Source organism: Haliotis cracherodii, unplaced genomic scaffold (genome assembly GCF_022045235.1).
Source record: "Haliotis cracherodii isolate W230 unplaced genomic scaffold, xgHalCrac1.p SCAF_24, whole genome shotgun sequence".
NCBI lineage: Eukaryota > Metazoa > Mollusca > Gastropoda > Lepetellida > Haliotidae > Haliotis > Haliotis cracherodii.
The window spans coordinates 10,744,711-10,761,210 of NW_027266280.1; the positions used below are offsets into that span (position 1 = coordinate 10,744,711).

The following is a 16,500-nucleotide window of genomic DNA, read 5'->3' on the forward strand; positions in this document are numbered from 1 at the left end:
AGATGGTACTTGTTACCCTGTCGGAAATAAGGGGATACAATAATTGTCGCCTCGGAGTGCCTGCAGGTCGCTATAGTTGGGGTTGATGATATATGTGTGACACGCGCCATCTGTTCGGATGTTAAAAAATAGGGTCGCGGTTGGTCTCAGTCCTGTCTCTCAAAATCAATTGCAAACAGCATGGTATCTTTCACGTGGGTTATGACATCTGTAGTGTGATGGATGTCGGTTAGTAGATTAGTCGTCGTTACTTTATAAGCCCTATAATACCAAACAGCTGAAACGGTCGGGACAGTCGGAATCAACATGACGATGTTCGACAGCTTACTCATTGTAGCTCTCCTGGCTATCATCACGCCAACGCTGGGAACGCAGCGGTGCGACATAGAAGCGAATGGTCTTAACATCAAGATGAACGACATCTTGTCAATATTGTCTTTGGGTGAGACGAACTTCCAATGCGTCTTCAACTTAACAGCTGAGATGTGTCCCTGTCAGGGTAAGTGAAACATTTTTAAAAGGCATTGCCTCGTGTTTTCCAAATGGGTTTTAGATGTTTTTAAGAAACGTTTTTAAAAGGACAAGCCTCGCGTTTTTTTAAATTGTGTTTTATATTCGTTCCAGAAATTCTTTTTTTAAAACACCAAGCCTCGTGTTTACAAACTGTGTTTTCAATATGTTTTAGAAAACCTTATTGAAAGGACATGCCTCGTGTTTACAAATTGTTTTAGATATGTTACAGAAAACCCTAATATAAAAGGACATACCTCGTGTTTTCAATTTATGTCTTAGATAAGTTCCAGAAATTCTTTTCTAAAAACACCAAGCCTCGTGTTTACAAACTGTGTTTTCAATATGTTTTAGAAAACCTTATTGAAAGGACATGCCTCGTGTTTACAAATTGTTTTAGATATGTTACAGAAAACCCTAATATAAAAGGACATACCTCGTGTTTTCAATTTATGTCTTAGATAAGTTCCAGAAATTCTTTTCTAAAAACACCAAGCCTCGTGTTTACAAACTGTGTTTTCAATATGTTTTAGAAAACCTTATTGAAAGGACATGCCTCGTGTTTACAAATTGTTTTAGATATGTTACAGAAAACCCTAATATAAAAGGCCATGCCTCGTGTTTCCAAATTGTATTTTAGATATGTTTCAGAAAACCTTATTGAAAGGCCATGCCCCGTATTTACAAATTGTTTTAGATAAGTAGCAGAAAACCTTTTTGAAAGGACAAGCCGCATGTTTTCAATTTGTATCTTTGATAAGATCCAGAATATTTTTTTAAAAGACCATGCCTCGTGTTTTCAACATGGTTTTCTCCATCATTTTCTAATACATACTGAATATAAAATACTCTTACCTGTAGGTTCACACTAAGTGTTTAATGTATACTTTAGTGTTATGAAAGGAATATATATATATATATAACGTTCCCCCCAATTATATTTTGGGATAGGTTGTATGATAATTCCATGGATATTGCTAATATTATCAATAGCTTCTTGGTGGACCAATCTCGCATATGTAGTCCTGATATTCATCTTCCACCCGTAGAATTAGTTAAAGCTGATAATCTTTTAGTAAATACAACTTTGATAGAAGATGAAGTTAGGGATATACTACTCTCCGTGGACACCACAAAGGCATCTGACCCTGATGGTATTTGAAATAAAGTACTTAAAAAAGTAAGTTTGTTATATCCGTCAGTTCGTTATATGCGTATTCGTTATAACCGTATGTTTACTGTATTTCTATGACTTTATTGCAAAGGCTCTATATGAAGGTAAGGAAGTAAGAGCTGTATTATGTGACGTAAGTAAAGCTTTTGATAAAAATTTGGCACAAAGGAATAATTTATAAGTTACAACATCATGGTATCTGTGGAAATGTATTGAGATGGTTTGATAAATACTCAGAAAATCGATATCAAAAGGTAGTTATAAATGGCTATAGATCAGATCAGGCGTGCCACATGGCTCGGTCTTGGGATCATTATTGTTTATTATATATATCAATGGCTTTGTTGAAGGAATAAATAGTAATATCAGACCTTTTTTCTGATGACACATTCTTGTTTGTTATCATAGAAGATCCTGATATAGCTGCTCGTAATCTCAATGGCAAATTAAATTTAGTCCCGCAAAAACTGAATCTATTCAACAAACCCTAGCCGCAAACCTAACCTATATATGAATGGTACAGAAATCAAAGATGTACATAAGCACTTAGGTATTACTTAACAAAGTAACTGTACATGGAAAATGCACATTGATGATATTGTAAGGAAATATTGTAATCTGGTTCTTTGTTTTAGAAGTTATAAACATCGTCTATCCCGAACTACCCTAGAAACTATGTACAAATCATTTATTTTACCAATTTTTTTGATTATTGTTGTCATATTTGGGACAACGGTACTAATGAACAAGCTTATATATTGGAAAACTAAACTTAGATGCTCCTAGAATCATATGTGGCGCCGTCCGGGATACGAGTCATCAGAAGATTTAAAATGAATTTTTAAAAAACTTATTCTATCTCACACTATGCATTTCTCTTTTTCTTCTTTCGATTCTGAGTGGAAACGTGTATGAAATAAAAGTTTCCAGCTTCTAAAGTTAATTAACCCTGTCATACCTCACATCGCCACGGTAACCTCCCAGATCTTTGTCATGCGCGCTATGCATGCTGGTTGACCATCTTGCACTGATCAAGTGTCTATCCCTGTCAACTCATACCCTTTCAAATCCCCACGCAGTGGTGACGTGTTGTTATTACAGGAATCCATATCGGTTTTTTTCGGTTGCAAGCGATTTTCACATTTTTGACGTCTAATTGCATGCAAATTTACTTATATCCCTGTTTGGGATAGTTATTTTTCATAATGGACGAACAGTCCAAACGGAGACCTATCTGCACTTTGTGCCGACGTGTTTTCTCTCCGTCTGACCCGCATAACCAGTGTTCGGACTGTCGTGTATTCTCCAGTTTTTTAGAGCGTTGCGAACTCTGCTCCCATCTACCAGATGAATCCTTCAAACTGTACCTGCATAAATGTCGGCGTCTGGTGTCAGATCGTCTCTCTATGACTGCAGAAAATTCCACGAAAGCCAAGAAAACACCGGTCAAGAAAGCCATATCGGCCCGATCATCTTCACCGGGGGGCCATGATACTAGGGAACCCACTGGTCCAATGATTTTGTTAGACGATAAGGGAGTCTCTGACTCTTCTCTCTCAGACGACATGTCTAAGGTCTCCACGAATCCACCTTCAAAGCCGAACCTACTGTCCACATCCCGAGACTCGGACATTCGACGAGTCCTCTCGTTAGACACGAGTGTGGATTACCGGCTTACGTCAGCCAACATGTCGAACCCGACTGAGGTTCGTACTTTCGACTCGTCGTGTTCTTTGACTAACATGGAGCTCGCTCCTGTTTTACCTTCGGAGGGTACACATAGTACTGGTACCTCGGTCAACCCTATAAGTTCTGTCAGTCATCCGACCCTCCGAACCTCGTCAAACATCCGACCCTTGTCGAACATTCGAACATCGCCAAACCTCCGAACATCGCTGTACTCCCGAGGTGCGACAGTCGCGTTTGAATCGTACATCCTCGGACAAACAAAAGAGTTCCGATCTTCGTCGAACCTCTGAGGTTCAACGAACATCATCGAACCAAACTTCGAAGGACATACTGACTCCTAAGTATCGACACACTTCAAAGGAGGTTCAACGGGACACGAGAGATCATTAAACCTCAAAGGATCGGAAACATTCATGAGATTCCCCTTAGATGCGACGTTCACCTACAGATGATTACTTGTCTAATGACAGGAGAGCAGATTATCACTCATCCCCTTACCATGTCTCACACAGAATATTCAGACCCATCATGTCTAGGCTCGGAGGATGAACGCTACAACGAGTCTATTAGCCATTCATCCTACATGTCTCGATCTTCTCCTTCACTCATCCATCCGGATGAGATTACCCTCACACTTTTGATTTTCATCAACGTGGTGATTACCCTTGGAACACTACTTCATATAGTGCCTACGCACATGAGTTGGAACGACACCCACACTACAGGGATCCCCACCCTCCATGGCATGGGTATCCTCATGATCCGGATTACAGACCTTGTTGATGAAGCCACATTTCCTCTTCCCATCATGAGGATTCTCCTCGGCGACATAGAGATAGACCACTCAGGTCAGCTACCGTTATAAGATGTCCTTCACCTAAAGATAGGCAGAGCTCTACTTCACCTACTTGTCGTATCGGCTCCCCATCACCACCTCTGGTTCGACGCCTACAAACAGGTTATCCTCTACCTCTTGCCACGACACCTCTGACGTTACTGGTAAAAAACGCAATAGAGTGTCTGGGCACTTGGCCAATGACACCAGGGTTCTATTCTCCAAATTTTCTGTTTCCCAAGAAAAACAGTCCTCAACTACGTCTCATCTTCAACATGAAAACCTTCAACAAACTATACCGCGTACCTTCACGTCCCTATCCTGCCAGAGCACCGCTATTTTCTTCGGTTTGTGTTCCTAGGCCAACACTACCAATGGCGAATGCTCCCATTTAGAATTTCTTCGGACCCGTGGCTTTTTACTCACCTCACAAAACCCATCGTCAAGTTCCTACACACTCGAGGCATCATGTTCGAAACATACATCGACGACTGCATTGAAGCCAACAAGGATTCAAACACTCTACTTCGTCACCTCGATTTTTCTCAACGCCTACTTCACCAACTAGGTTGGATCATCAACACAAAAAAGTCCGAAACTATTCCAACACAACGTCTCAAGTTCATCGGAGCCCTCTTCGACACAAGTCTAGGCAAGATGTTTGTACCCCAAGATCGTTGGGAGAAAATCCAACGCCTCATTACATTGGCACTCAAACAGCCACTTTCCTTGCGTCAATGGCAACAACTTCTCGGTCTCCTAACATCAGCACAAGCCCTCACCAAGAGAGGTCAACTTCACTTACGGCCAATCCAGTGCTTCCTCAAGCCCTTTCTTCAGGACGACGATTGTCAGGTCTTAATATCTCTTCCGAGCCGTCTACACACAAAGATTGGTGATTGACTCCATCAAATGTCTGCGAAGGAATCTCCTTGCAACCATTCACCCCGACTCTCCACCTTTTTGTCGACGCCTCAACCACTCATTGCCAAAACCTACAAGTGGCAGGACGGTGGTCACTAGAAGAAAGCCAGCTTCACATCATGGATCTAAACTCACGGGCAAAAGAAACGCTGGTTTTATAAACGTTGACACATTTTTGATCAAAACCTAAAACCATGATTCGATACCATATAAAAACATTCTCCCAAACGAACCAATTATTTCCTAGGAGTCGTGGCGAATCTGCAGCACGTGATTTTCGGAGAAATACGTTTTTTTCCTCTTTTTGTAAAAAATGCATAAGGAAAATTTCGTGCTAGATCGAGGTATGAATTGTGCACAGAAACCTTCTTTAGCATTGAATCGTTTAGAATTCACCTACAAGAATACCACGTTTGACGTCTGAGCTGCAATCGAGAGCAATAGGAATGTTGCAGATGGGTGAAACTCAGATCAGAGTTGCAGAAATCATGAACTGTCACAAAACCACCATCGAGAGACTGGTGAAACTTTTTAGAGATACTGGCCGGACATCAGACAAACCACGAAGTGGAAGACCATGAGTAACCACGCCCAACGAAAACCGCTATTTGCGTATGTTGCACCTACGTAACAGATTCCTCACTGTGACGTCATCAGCACAAAATGCTTTCCAACATACCGTCAGCAGAAGGACTGTAGCCCGACGTCTCCGCCATTTTGGTTTGAGAGCTTATCGACCTTTGAGGGGAATGACCTTGACCCGACAACATAGACTCAACAGATTGAGGTGGGCTCGTACAGTGCAACGCTGGCAAAGACGACATTGGGACAGAGTGCTGTTTACCGATGAGAGTAGGTTCTAGGTTTTCAGTGCTGACGGCCAATTGCGAGTTTACCGGCGTAGAGGCGGACGTACGTCACGATCATTGTGGGTACAGCCTTGGCACGAATGTTTGGAAAACTGCAGGTTGCTGAGGGCAGTTAAGTTGACGGTTGGATAAGATACATTATTTTACAACTGTAAACCCTTACTCCACAAAGTATTTGGATACGTTATCTACAGCAGGGCAACACTCATGACTTGTCCTAATGTCAAGTCGAGGCAACAAGACAACCAAATTCAGTTAGTGTATCCACGGAATCGAGACCAAACTGCCACATAAACGTGTCGAACAAATCCTTGGTTGAGATCAATTAGTGGCTGAACCGTACGCAACCGGTAGAGGGAGTACAACATCCATCCCGACGTACAGCGATGCGCCCAATTTTGCTTTCACGTCACCGTCAGGCACGTCCAGCTTGGTGCAGACAGCATCTGAAATTCAGAAGGCAAGACTGGGACAGGATACTGTTCAACGATGAGTCTTGGTTTCATCTGGACAGCTCTGATGGTCGTTCAAAGGTCTACAGGCGTCCAGGAGAACGTTTTAGCGACGCTTGCTTTTGTCAACTCAACAGTTTTGGGTGGAAATGAATTGGAAGGGTGGCTCATCATTGTAAGCTACTGGGATGACATCGTTTGAGATCATGTTCCATCTTTTTACGCAAATGCAGGGAGGTAACGTCACTAATGCCCGCCCACATATTGAAAGTGTTGTAACAGATTTCTGGGGCAGCATAACATTGCTTACCGCCATGGCCAGCTCTTTCCCCAGGCCTCTCCCCAACAGAACATATCTGGGGTGTGATAGGTCGACGCCTACGACAGGAACAGATCAGTTGGACAAATGTTTGGTTGACATTTGGAACAACATGTTGTTTTCAATCATGTACTTTCTTACATGCGCTGCTGCTATCAACGCAATAGGTGGTGTTATATTACAATGTGATTTATTGTTAAATAATGTTGTAATTCTATTATTCCCAATCTGTTGAGATTCAGAAAGATTTCATAGCTTAATGTTTCAACAATACTTAGTGGTCAGGAATGTATTACTATCTAATGCAAGCTGATGTGTGGAAGTTAATATTGTTGGATACTTTTGGAGTCAAGTGTAATCTGGAATCTTCTAAAAACAGCTCTTGACTAATTCAGCATGGTATGGGGTTTTGTAGAAGCTATTTAGACTATATAACTGGGCAAGGGCATGCCTCTCTCATCTCACATTACATCAAGACCAGTAGCGGTTGTGTGAAGATCACGTTTTCACCCTGGATATCCAGCCTCGGCATGTGGAGGAAGCTTCACCACTGTTGCTGCCTGGTAACATTTATTATCACTGTCTTTTACTGCTATAACCGCTGTTGTTGTATTTTATACTGTCATTGAATTTTGTACTGCCGCTCTATTGTATACTGCCTTTGGGGTAAGTTTATATTACAGTTGTTAATTGTATAACATGCCTTTGTTGTTTGTTGGTTTCACATTGATTTCATTTGCGTATACATTTTCTGTCCTTTCAAATTATTGTTTCAATTTGGAAGTCGACACGGAACAGTGTTCACACCCGATATTCATGTTGTTAAATAAGTTGTTACACCATCCCTCTTTAAGGGCCTATCACCAGTTTTGGATTTTGTCAATGAATTTGTAATGCTAAAACATTACTCGGACGAATCCCCCCAAATTAGATTGATATTTTCAAAAACATATAGTCAAATTTTCGTTGTATTCATTGAAATTCCTGCATTCTGATTAGCTGAATTGGTCACTTGTCATTGCATTAATTTCCGAATGAATGTAAAATATTAAGCCACGCCCACCGAGGCGGACAACTTTTATTACTATGGAATATCGGTGAATCCCAATATTACATTCGAGGGAAATGCCTCTCTGCTCACGTGTATCGTCATGCACAGGACATTTAGCGAAATTCATGCATATTTATTTAACAAACAATCCTTTGAGACCGAAGGCCGAGAAGGAATGAAACAGCAAACATGCTCGCTCGCCTGTTCATCCCCTTGCCTCGGTTCCACAACTTTCATGTCTTCGGGTTCTTCTAACTAGCATTTTTCCGACTGTGGGAACTAATTGAATTTGGCGGTAACTGACCAGGTCATTTGAAACAGTTGCCTTCTCCAGGATAAATTTGTTCTATGAACATTGGTTTGATCTTATTCTCCGTTGATTGGCTACTGACTTTGTAGGCGCATCAAGTTATGTGCATAAATGAAACAACCACCTGATTAATGTCACGCCACAGTATGTATTCCTTCACCTGGAATGTTTATCATTCTCGTCAGTTTTGTCTGCTTTGATATATACAACTGCGTTTGGTTAAACCATTGCAGATAAAACATGTTTTCGTTGTCGAATTTAACTATACGCGTTAGTTTGCACATCGGCTTTTCTAACCTTAATGAACCGAAAAAAATACAGTCAATCCTCAAAACATGTAACACATTTACTTTTTTCAAACAGTAAATATTTCCATATAAGCATATTGTTTTTTTTCCATAAAATATTTGAACAGTTTGCTTTATACTGACGGGTAGTGTTTTACCTGACTTGTTCCCGCTTGATTGACCGATTTACACACCGATATTATAAACGAAAATATTCCTATTTATGACCAAAAAAATAGTTTAATGACAAAAAAAACATTTTTTTGCCAAAAAACAACAACATAACTTGTCTTCAGGTTTTACAACAGGTATTCGCTGGAAATGTTACAGGTTCTGAAAAACAAATGGAATGTCTTGCAAAATCTCAAATAAATATCACAAGCCTCTCTTCCCCGGAATACATAATGGTCGGTCCGTTAACAGTATAACTTTCCATATGGGAAGTATCAATTACATAATCTAAGATATTATTTCATGATACATTTTCCTTCTCTACACTTCAGATTTCTTCTTGTAAAATGGCCACATAATTAAATCTGCAGCTGACTAGTAAAACATTTCGGCTGGCTAGTGCTTCTGAGTAATTTAGCATTGTTGACCCGGTATCAAACGACATCAGTTGTCTCCTTACCAATTAGAATACAAAAAGAATACAATAGCTGGAATGCAACTTACCTATTCCCTGTGAACATGTGCACGTGCTTCAGGTGATTTGCGAGAAACGTGAATTTAATCACTAAGAAACGCAAAATGTGCACAGAGTTACCCGTATGAAATTCTGGTATAAAACATGAGCAGGATTGTACTCTCTCATCACATGAAACCGTTTACAACAACGAACATGCCTCGACTGACCGCAGAGCAGAGGGAGTGAGCCATCGGCGTGTTGCAAGTGGGAGCGACGCGGGAGCACGTTGCTAGGATCATGGGCTACTTCAAGTGCACCATCGCCAGAGTTGGCACACGTCACAGGCAAACTGGCAGTACTGCAGACAGGCCGAGGAGTGGAAGACCCACGGTCCCGACCCCACAGGAAGACCGGTATTTACGGGTGCTTCACCTAAAGTCCAGATTCCTAACTGTGACGTCAGCATCCACAAACAGCCTTGGACATTCAGCCAGCAGGAGGACCGTTGCTAGACGACTCCGCCTGTATGGTCTCCGTGCCTATCGACCTTTCAAGGACATTAACGTTTCTGCTGAGATGGGCCACGACTGTACAGCAGTAGCAGCAGATAAATTGGCGAAGAGTGCTCTTCAGCGACGAGAGTAGGTGCCGGCTCTTCAAGTGTGACTAAATTTTGCGTCAGTTTTGTTTTAGACAAGAAAATTGGTTGGGTATCGTTTCTTTTGCCCGTTAGTTAACCTTTCCAGTTATTATAAAAGAGGTGCGGTCGGGTAGCCTAGTGGTTAAAGCGTTCGCTCGTCATGCCGAAGACCCGGGTTCGATTCCCGACATGGGTACAATGTGTGAAGCCCATTTCTGGTGCCCCCCCCCCCCCCCCCCCCCGAGATTTTGCTTGAATATTGCCACAAGGGGCGTAAAACCATACTCACTCACTATTATGACAGGATTATTTCGATTCAAATATTTACCCTTACATACGAAAGACACAACACATATATACCGTTGCAATTAAGAGATATACTGACACGTAAAAAGAAAAATGGAAAGTGTAACAGGTTGTCATAATTAAACCTGAAGGTCCCATTAATTACCTTTGTGAATTTCAGGAGACTTTACTAACCAGTTATGAATGTTTTTACTAATTAGTCTAGTAGATAACCTCTCGTAGATCAGTAAAATTCTCTCACCCATAATCATCTCAATATGGCGAGCGTGACACTGACTACCTCGCAGCATAGTAAATTAGCTGTTTACTAGACCTTCTACCCGCTAACTAATTAAGTTAGTAGAATTCACTATTTTTGGTGGGAAACGGCCTTGGCTGCCGGTGTAAACACATCGTACGATATATCAGATAATTATATCAAGGATGTGTTATGACGGCTGGATATGAACTCTCACAGTGCGAAATTTAGGTTAAATGTAAAACAAAAGAGTTCAAAAAAGATATATACACATGTAAATTTGATAACCAGACATCAGTTGTTACCGCGATATCATACATTCCTTATTCATTTGTATTTGTCAGTTGCAAATTCTCTACAACAGGTTACAACTTGTATTTATTTGTTTTTAGATACCTCATTCGCGAATTGTTTTGAAACAAGATTGGAAGCGGCCAACGCTGAGCTAGCTGACCTTATAGAAGAGTTCAGAAATCTGACAGAGATCGTCGCACCAGTTGATTGTCCTGGACGTACGTATATGAACCAACGGATGTGCCATCAAAGAAATGTTTTCAAAATAGTTTCATTGCACAATGGGTTAAATGTACTCATTTGATAAGACCAATTTAGCACGAAAATATTTTCGAGATGACAAAGCTCAGGATAATCGAGCTCACTGAGCCAAGGGATACTTAAGATTCAGATACACCTTTTACTGTTTGGTCGTTCATTTTTAATTCATGTTCCTTTCACCATATCAACTGCATACTTGCCAATCGCTAAAAACGAACCTGTATCACTTATTAGCACTATTGAACTATTACATGGAATGAGAAAAAAAAAATCACTGTACGTTAATTGATATTTACGGAAGCCTTTTGTGGCCATATAATTGTTGTTGTTGTTTTTTAATGCTAACTTGAAATTTCAAGATACTAAGTTGAAATTTCAAGATATTCAGTTGAAATTTTAAGCTATTAAGTTGAAATTTCAAGATACTAAGTTGAAATTTCAACTTATTATCTTGAAACTTCAACTTATCATCTTGAAATTTCAACTTAGTATCTTGAAATTTCAACTTAGTATCTTGAAATTTCAACTCAGTTTCTTGAAATTTCAATTTAGTATCTTGAAATTTCAACTTATTATCTTGAAATTTCAACTTAGTATATTGAAATTTCAACTTAATATCTTGAAATTTCAACATCTGTATCTTGAAAATTCAATATAGTATCTTGAAATTTCAACTTAATATCTTGAAATTTCAACTTCTGTATCTTGAAATTTCAAGACAGTATCGAAAAAAAAGTAAAAAACAAATGGCCCTAAAAGACTTCCGTAGATATTTCACATGCCAAGGAAAGAAACAATAACTCGATCTTAGGCATCTCTTTATAAAACATTTCCAAATGGTCGGGTAGCCTAGTGGTTAAAGCGTCGCTCGTCACCCACCATGGGTACCCAACAAGCCCACTTCTGGTGTCCCCCGCCGTGATATTGCTGGAATATTGCTAAAAGCGGCGTAGAACCATACTCACTCACTCACCCCAAACTTCCCTCATATGTTTTGCTTTTACATGTATTGATTAGGAGCCGCCTTTGTGCAGTTACTTAATTAGCGGTGCAGTTACTTAACTAGCACTTTTAGCTTTAAAAATAATAAAATATAAAGGACCAAATCAATAACCATCAGCAAAAATATTTAAGAATATCATTGACATTCCCTCAGTTTATGATATATTCCTGGTATAAAATGCCCAAAGTGTTCATGTGCAGATTACATCAGTCATCAAATCAATAAATGTTGCAAACAACCCCAACCAATGTCTTATTATATCTTAAATAAACTGTTGAGTCAGAACATATACTATTGTGTTTTACAGTCAAAGGTTGTGCAGCACTTGTTGCTAGTGATGAGTCGTCCCTCGTTGCTGTCGCTGACCCAGTTGGGTCGATCCTGCATAACATCGACGCAAGCTTAAATATCAGCGCTCTAACAGCTGGGGATAGATCAGCTGATGAGTCCTTCAATCTCTACGTCATCAGTAATGATCCTTTCGTCGTAAAATGTCAGAGCATTCCCAGCGGAATTGACACTGTCATCGCTAATGATACAGGTACGTCATTATGTTCTCAATTGAATGTTATTTCATATACCAACCTACCATGAAGGCAACTTCTAAATTTAAACATTGAATATTAAATTAAATATTTAATATAAAATTGAATTAAAACCTATCAAATAAAAAATGAGAATACACTGTCCATGATTGTACGATTCCGGCTGTATCATAGGTATGTGTTTTAATCACGATCAAATGGCGATCATACCAGGTGGCACTCGTCACAAACACATGCAAAGGCGAGTAAATATTTCGCCTGTAAAAATACGGAAACATATAACAAGTCAAAATAGGGAATATGCCATCATTTTTGTCCCCGATACGTCTAATCTGGAAATGTCCTTCACATGTCTACCATAAAACGTTATGAAAGCTTTACTTGAATGCTGTGACCGTGATCACATAACCTTTGAGCAAGAGACGCAAGACGCTCTTCTTTGAACTTTTGAAAGACTTGCCCAGACCGTATTCGACGTAATAAGCGCCCCGCTCTAATAAACGCCCACGGCGATATTTGCTAATATATTGGCTAGTGAACAATCCCAATTAGCACCCCTTCCGATTGATCAATGTACACAAGATTTATTTATTCGCGTATAATACGCACTCGTGTGTTATATGCACCTTAACTATGGGCAATTAAATTCTTGAAAAATATATCTGTCGTACATAAACATTTTAGGCTGTCAGCATAAACAACGAAATTTATCTTTCAACTCTGTTTTTTTTCACTAAAATAATATTCTAATAAGAACCACCATATTTCTAATTTTGAGAGCGCCCTGGGCGCTTATTACGTCGAATACGGTAGCCTAAAATGTTGGTTAAAATGTTCTTGCCAAAGTATTACACGTAGTCATGACGTATCCGTAGCATTGACTGAAACCCATTCTGAACAAAGTGGATCTCTTATATAACTGAAAGCACATGGTTCATGAAAACAGATAAGCACTTGCTAATAGAATAAACACATATCTGTTCAATAGAATGATGTCAATACCCTTTTCATCTGATGCTTTTTTCCCCTTTTCCCCTATCATCTAGCCTTAGCTTCCTCTGGTGGAGTTGGGAATGGCATTACGTTTTGCGATGATGGAAAGCTTTACGTCACCATTGCTTATGCTGCCCCCTTGGATGATGCTATCCTGTCTATTGATCCAACTGATCTAAATGTCACCACAGTTGCTACTGTTTCCTGCGAGGCTGGGATTATCAGAGCCTATAATGGGTTAGCATCATAATTTTGTTTCTGTATTTTCTACAGTATTACTGTCCATTACGTTCCTTGGTTTGCTTTGATTTATTATTACACACATTTAGGCACTGACTACTATACATATACGTGACTGATCCGTTCTGCCCTAAGATATATACAACTATTACCCATAGGGTGAGAGTGAGTGAGTGAGTTCAGTTTAACGCCGTTTTTAACTGTATTCCAGTTATATCGCGGCGTGCCAGCTTAATGTGGGAGGAAAGCCCGAAGTGATGCATGTGTCAGATGTTTACCACTTCGGTGAAACCCACGAGCAAGGGTATGGTGCTGACACACCTAGTAACATAAACGGGACTCGAACCCACAATCATAGATTTCTGGCGTGCACAAGGGACGCAACTCTGCACAGCGTACCGCGGCGCTTTAGACGACCCTTTAATAAACATTGCATGTGCACTATGGCAAATATCACTTCACTTCGTATTGTTTACGTCATCCTGACGTCATAGCTGAAGATTGTTGACGTCATTTGACATTGAACTTTATAAGAGGGCGGTCGTGATATTGATCGTGCATTTTTCTAAATCGGAACTCAAAAGGATTAAGAAATAATGGGTAATAAAGAAATTAATACCTGGCTCGGGAAATATAATTCATTTTGACACTTGTTTTGACACGCATGCATAGAGAATTCTCTTTTTATTACGTATTAAAAATATCGGGGCTCACAGATATCGTATGTGCCCTTGGGCACAGGTCGTATCACGAGACAACGTTCCTCGAACAGCGATTAGCTTATGGCTTGAAATTCTTCCACTGAACATGTTGTGCATGTCAATATAGTTAAGCCAACAGTCCTAAAAGATCAAAACGGTTACAGTAATAAAACTTGTTTTAAAATAAACATGTCATAATTAATTGTTTACATTCGCAAGTGGGGCAAATGCAGACCAATGAAGTGTTTTTGTTTCAATTGACGACCGAACGTATGTAAATACAGTAAACTACGGTTATAACGAACTTAAAGGGGCCACTAATTTAAGTTCGTAATAACCGTAGTTCGTTATAAGCATGTAACAACATATATACAACAAATGGCTGGGACAACAAAATAAGTTCGTTCTATCGGTCAGTTCGTTATAAACGTAGTTTACTTATTGCCTTCTATTTTCTTTCAAGGCTATTGTATTACGTCAACTGCAAGCAAATCGAATGCATCAATAAGACAGGTGAAGATTTGAAAACCAAATTCAAGTTTCCAGTGAACATTAATTCGTTTGATGTCATTGACGAAGGTACGTATGAAAACATACAGTGGAATCATGCTGATCTAGGCCCCTAGGCGGTCGCAGCTCTACGAAGTCTATTCTAATTAATGAGAGTTACGCTCTGTTTGTAGAACAGAGCCCTGGACCTCACTGGCAAATACTACAATTATGTTTTTGCCTATTCTATAAAACCCCTCGATATATGCTTTATCAATCCGTATACAGCGATCAACATTGAACCCTGTTTTCTAGACAATACCTCCGACCCCTTTTCAGAATGGATTGATGTACTTACAAATGGTTTATGAAACTTCACTGCATATAATTCATACCTAGTGCTCTGATGACTTTGACAAAATCATATACGTTTGTGCTGACGTAAGGTTCATCAATAATCATACCTTATGTTGAGTATGTTGGTCATAAGAGAGCTATAGCAATGACATACTAACAGTAAGAGATACTCGAACTCGAGCCTAGTGGGACCGTGTTGTTACTTCGAGATATCCGGACATTCGAGATAACAGGGTATGAACATTATAGTAAGGTGGTCGGGGCCGGGGAATGGGTTCGAGATAAAGTTTAACTGACAAGGTATCTCGAAATATCAACTTGATCATGTTAATCTTATTTATTTATTTTCAGAAAAGATAATTTTCATTCAAATGGCATAATATTTTCTAAACGTGATACTGAGGCATATTAGTCCCCAATTGTGTATACAATCGAACCTAATTTTATCGAGATAAAGGGCGTCGATAAAATAAGGTTCGACTGTAACTTTATTTTTAATCTCCTGAAGTAAGAAAACCAAACAAGTAATAATATTTCTAATTTATTCTTAAATATTTGGTACTAAATCTTATTGTTTCTGTCAAACCTACCCTGATGCCTTTTGATAAAAATAAAATTGACATGTAGAAAATCCAGCTTGGTATTTTTTTCAAAAGAGAGGATAGTATTTTGCGATTCTGTGGGCGGACTCTGGATCTACAACATCGGCACCGGCTGCTTCAAACTGCTGGACTGTACTGATGAAGCATGTGCGGACGTCAAGATCAACCCCTGTACATCGTTAATTTACGCAGTCTACCCAAATGATGCGTAAGTGTTTTGATGATAGTTTACATACAGGATGGCATATGTATGTATGATCGCCCTGTCAACCACGAGTCCTATGTCACAAGCACGTGTTTCTGAATCACCATCAATCAATGATGCCATGGGGTGTTCATCATGTCGACTGTAGGTTCAGTTCAGCAGACGAAGGTCTGTAAATATTCGAGTCTCGACTAGACAATTCTGTGAGCATCGATCCACGCATTTTGGATCGATGACATGCATCAACCAAGTCAGCGAGCCTGACCACCCGATCCCGTTAGTCGCCTCTTACAACAAGCATAGTTGCCTCCTTCGGAAGCTATGGGTTGGTGAAGGCCAATTCTAACCAGGATTTTCACCAGTCAATGTACCAGAACTAAAATAGATTGTCTAACTCGCACTGTGCTGTTTTATGTATTGCCTGGTGTATCTCAAGTTTCAAGATAAAATTAACAATAAATAAATAGCAATAACTTACTCATTAAGAACTCAGGCATTTTCCTTTTCGTCAGCCCTCAAGACATGGTAGTTGTCAAGTTGTGGTACTAAGGGATCTATTCTGCCCTGGAAGACCAATA

The 16,500-nt window shown here is 39.8% G+C and overlaps 1 protein-coding gene across 1 annotated transcript in view; it reads left to right on the top strand.

Moving 5' to 3' along the window:
• The first annotated feature begins 306 nt into the window (after nucleotides 1-306).
• The window catches only part of LOC139472221 (uncharacterized), a 38,597-nt gene continuing 22,403 nt past the window's right edge, over nucleotides 307-16,500 (top strand). Inside the window, exons 1-6 of the mRNA XM_071254594.1 lie at nucleotides 307-499; nucleotides 10,625-10,744; nucleotides 12,098-12,331; nucleotides 13,382-13,565; nucleotides 14,733-14,848; nucleotides 15,772-15,925. Of these exons, the coding sequence (XP_071110695.1) occupies nucleotides 307-499; nucleotides 10,625-10,744; nucleotides 12,098-12,331; nucleotides 13,382-13,565; nucleotides 14,733-14,848; nucleotides 15,772-15,925 (1,001 nt within the window). The remainder of the gene's footprint in view (nucleotides 500-10,624; nucleotides 10,745-12,097; nucleotides 12,332-13,381; nucleotides 13,566-14,732; nucleotides 14,849-15,771; nucleotides 15,926-16,500) is intronic.